The sequence below is a fragment of the Emiliania huxleyi genome, assembly GCF_000372725.1.
Source record: "Emiliania huxleyi CCMP1516 unplaced genomic scaffold EMIHUscaffold_2352, whole genome shotgun sequence".
NCBI lineage: Eukaryota > Haptophyta > Isochrysidales > Noelaerhabdaceae > Emiliania > Emiliania huxleyi.
In genome coordinates, this window is record NW_005200288.1 from 1 (window position 1) to 2,726 (window position 2,726).

The window sequence follows — 2,726 nt, forward strand, 5'->3', positions numbered from 1 at the left end:
TCGGCGCGGGGCAGACGGTGGCGCTGTGCGGCCCGTCCGGCAGCGGCAAGTCGACTCTCGTCGCGCTGCTCGAGCGCTTCTACGACCCGCAGCGCGGCGCGATCACCCTCGACGGTGTCGACATCCGCACGCTCAACCTGCGCTGGCTCCGCTCCCAGCTTGGGCTGGTGGGGCAGGAGCCGGTGCTCTTCGAGGGCACCGTCGCGGAGAACATTGGCTACGGCAAGGAGGGCGCCTCGCAAGACGAGATCGAGGAGGCGGCGCGGGCGGCGAACGCGCACGGCTTTGTGATGGACAGCCTGCCCGACGGCTACGCCACGCAGGTGGGTCTCCGCGGAGGCATGCTTTCGGGCGGCCAGAAGCAGCGGGTGGCGATTGCTCGCGCCATTGTTCGCAAGCCGGCGGTGCTGCTGCTGGACGAGGCGACGTCGGCGCTGGACAATGAGAGCGAGCGGGTGGTGCAGGCGGCGCTGGACAGTATCGTGTCGCAGCACAAGCGGACGACGGTCACCATTGCACACCGCCTCTCGACAATCAAGAACGCGGACAAGATCGCCGTGCTGCGCAAGGGCGCGGTCATCGAACAAGGGTCGCACGAGGAGCTGCTCGAGCTGGGCGGCACCTACCTCGCCCTGTGGGAGGCACAGCAGTGAGAGCACGCCGCGCCTCTTGGCCACGCCGGTGCCGGTGCCAGCTAGGGTGCCAGTGGCGAGGGAGGCTCCACCTCGCCGCCGTCGCGTGAAGAGGTGGCGCTCTGGCATCGGCGATATCAGGCATGCGCGGCCCTCGGCTGGCGAGCGACCCGGCAAGTAGCCAGCCCACGTACGTATATTTCCGTACAGTGTCCATGCCGCGGGGAAGCATTCCGTACAGTGCCCATGCCGCGGGGAAGCAGTGTACACTTTTCATGGAAAGAGAGCTCCGACAAACTGTCCTGCAGACCACACAAACTGCGTCAGAAAGAAAGAAGCGGGGAAAGAAGTGGCAGTCGCTGGTGCGGACTTGCTAAGTCGTGTGTGCTCCTTTTTGCTTGCTAAGACTGGAACAATTTTTTTTAGAATGTGCGGGTCGCATTCCTAGAGTATCCCCGCCACTCGCCTAACCGTGCCTCGTCACAAGTGCTCTCCCAATCGCGTACCTTACAGGCACACACACTCCGCCTGTTCTCACCCAAGCACTCTGTCACACCCTTGCCTCCCTGCCAGAGCGAGCTAGATTCTCCCCGCCTCCCTCCCGCCTCTGCCGCGCGCCTTCTATGGACGTCAAGTGCAGCACCTAGGGGGAGAGAGGGGGTTTGCCCTGGTAGGGAGGTGGCGAGGCCGCGCACTGCAAACCCAGTGTGAGGAGTGGGGGAGCTGGGACAGGGCGTGTGCGCCTCTGAGACCTCGCGTACAGAGTAAGACGTCCGCAATGACGCTTCTGAAAATAAAACAAGTGTGAAGGAAAACGCGTAACGACTCTACTCGCGATAAGACTCGTTCGCGCATCGGACTCACAAGCGCAGTGGCGGCGCCGCTCGCGCGGCGACGCCGATGCTGAGGGAGGGTGTAGAGGATGTAGAGTGTAGAGCGCTGTAGAGCTGTAGAGATGTAGAGCGCTCTGGAGCGCTGTAGAGCAATGTAGAGCTGTAGAGCTCTACATCCACCGCGTGACGAACTGCCTCCGTTGTAGAGCGATGTAGAGGCGCTCTACAACGTGAAATCTCTACAACAACTCATGGGCGCTCAAAAGGTCGCGGACCCGCCCGTCGCTTGCCGCCCCTGTCCCAGCCCTTGCCGGCGACCTGCCGGCGACGGGATCACGAACCTAGGGCTCAGTTCCGTCTCCCCCCCCCTCGCCCCTGTGTGTAGGCCGTTTAACGCTGGCGGGAAGAGGCGCGCCGAGCCATCGGCGTCGTCCCGGCGAGCTCATGGGCCCCCAAAAGGTCGCACCGGCCCGTGGCTCCGCCGTCGGCTCCGACAACAACAACAAACGTGTGAGTGTTAGAGTTGTTTGGTTAATAAAAATCTCTCTCTCGGCTCCGCCGCGAGCGGTGACGGTGAGGCCTCCGGGGCTCGCCTATACCGGCTAGTGTGGAGCTCTGAGTGTGGTTACGTGTTTTACTGTCTACGCAGGCCCGTCCGACGGGATGGTGGGGTCTGTGGGGATTGAGACCGGGAGTGGGGAGAGCGCGGCCCCAGCGCCCAGACGGCCCAGTGGATGCGCCATAAAGCGTAAGCTAGCTGACTAAAACAAAAGATTCAGGTGTCCCGTTTGTGCAAATCGACACCCCTCCCCAAACCGCTTTCCCCGGACCCCCCGCGGCGGTGCTCACAGTCACACGTGCACTATAACGTGCAACACGCCAATCCGAATGGCCATCGATGTCCCCGGTCTGCATCATCTATTCCCCCGTGTGTCTTTCGCCCAACCAGACCCTGACCCCACTTCCCCCTCCCCCGCCCTCTTGCCCGCTCCGACGCTCTTGTCCCAAGCGGCCGAAGCGCGCCGAGAGACGCAGACACCCCCCCCCCACCGCCGCTGTGCGTCGTGCTCCGCAGCCGCAGGGTCTGTTGCTCTCTGCCTTGCTCGCGCGGCGGTCCCGCCGGGCCCCGCGCCCTTGCCGCCCGGCCGGGGCTGGAGAGGCTCAGCCGAGCTCGATGCCGCGCTCCTCGCACACGGCCACCAGCTCAGGCTGCTCCCTGTTGTCCACGAAGAGATAAACGATAAATTAAGCACACGCAGCG

The 2,726-nt window shown here is 63.8% G+C and overlaps 2 protein-coding genes across 2 annotated transcripts; both read left to right on the forward strand.

Annotated features, from left to right (window-relative positions):
- Nucleotides 1–35: 35 nt before the first annotated feature.
- EMIHUDRAFT_60513 (putative ABC transporter) lies at nt 36–374 on the forward strand (the record flags this gene model as incomplete). The annotated part of the gene is made up of 1 exon (XM_005779141.1): nt 36–374. A coding segment is annotated over one exon (339 nt), but the record flags the coding sequence as incomplete, so codon positions are not given.
- A 24-nt stretch (nt 375–398) lies between these two features.
- On the forward strand, nt 399–650 carry EMIHUDRAFT_50512 (putative ABC transporter; the record flags this gene model as incomplete). Its single annotated transcript, XM_005779142.1, has 1 exon — nt 399–650. A coding segment is annotated over one exon (252 nt), but the record flags the coding sequence as incomplete, so codon positions are not given.
- Nucleotides 651–2,726: the final 2,076 nt, after the last annotated feature.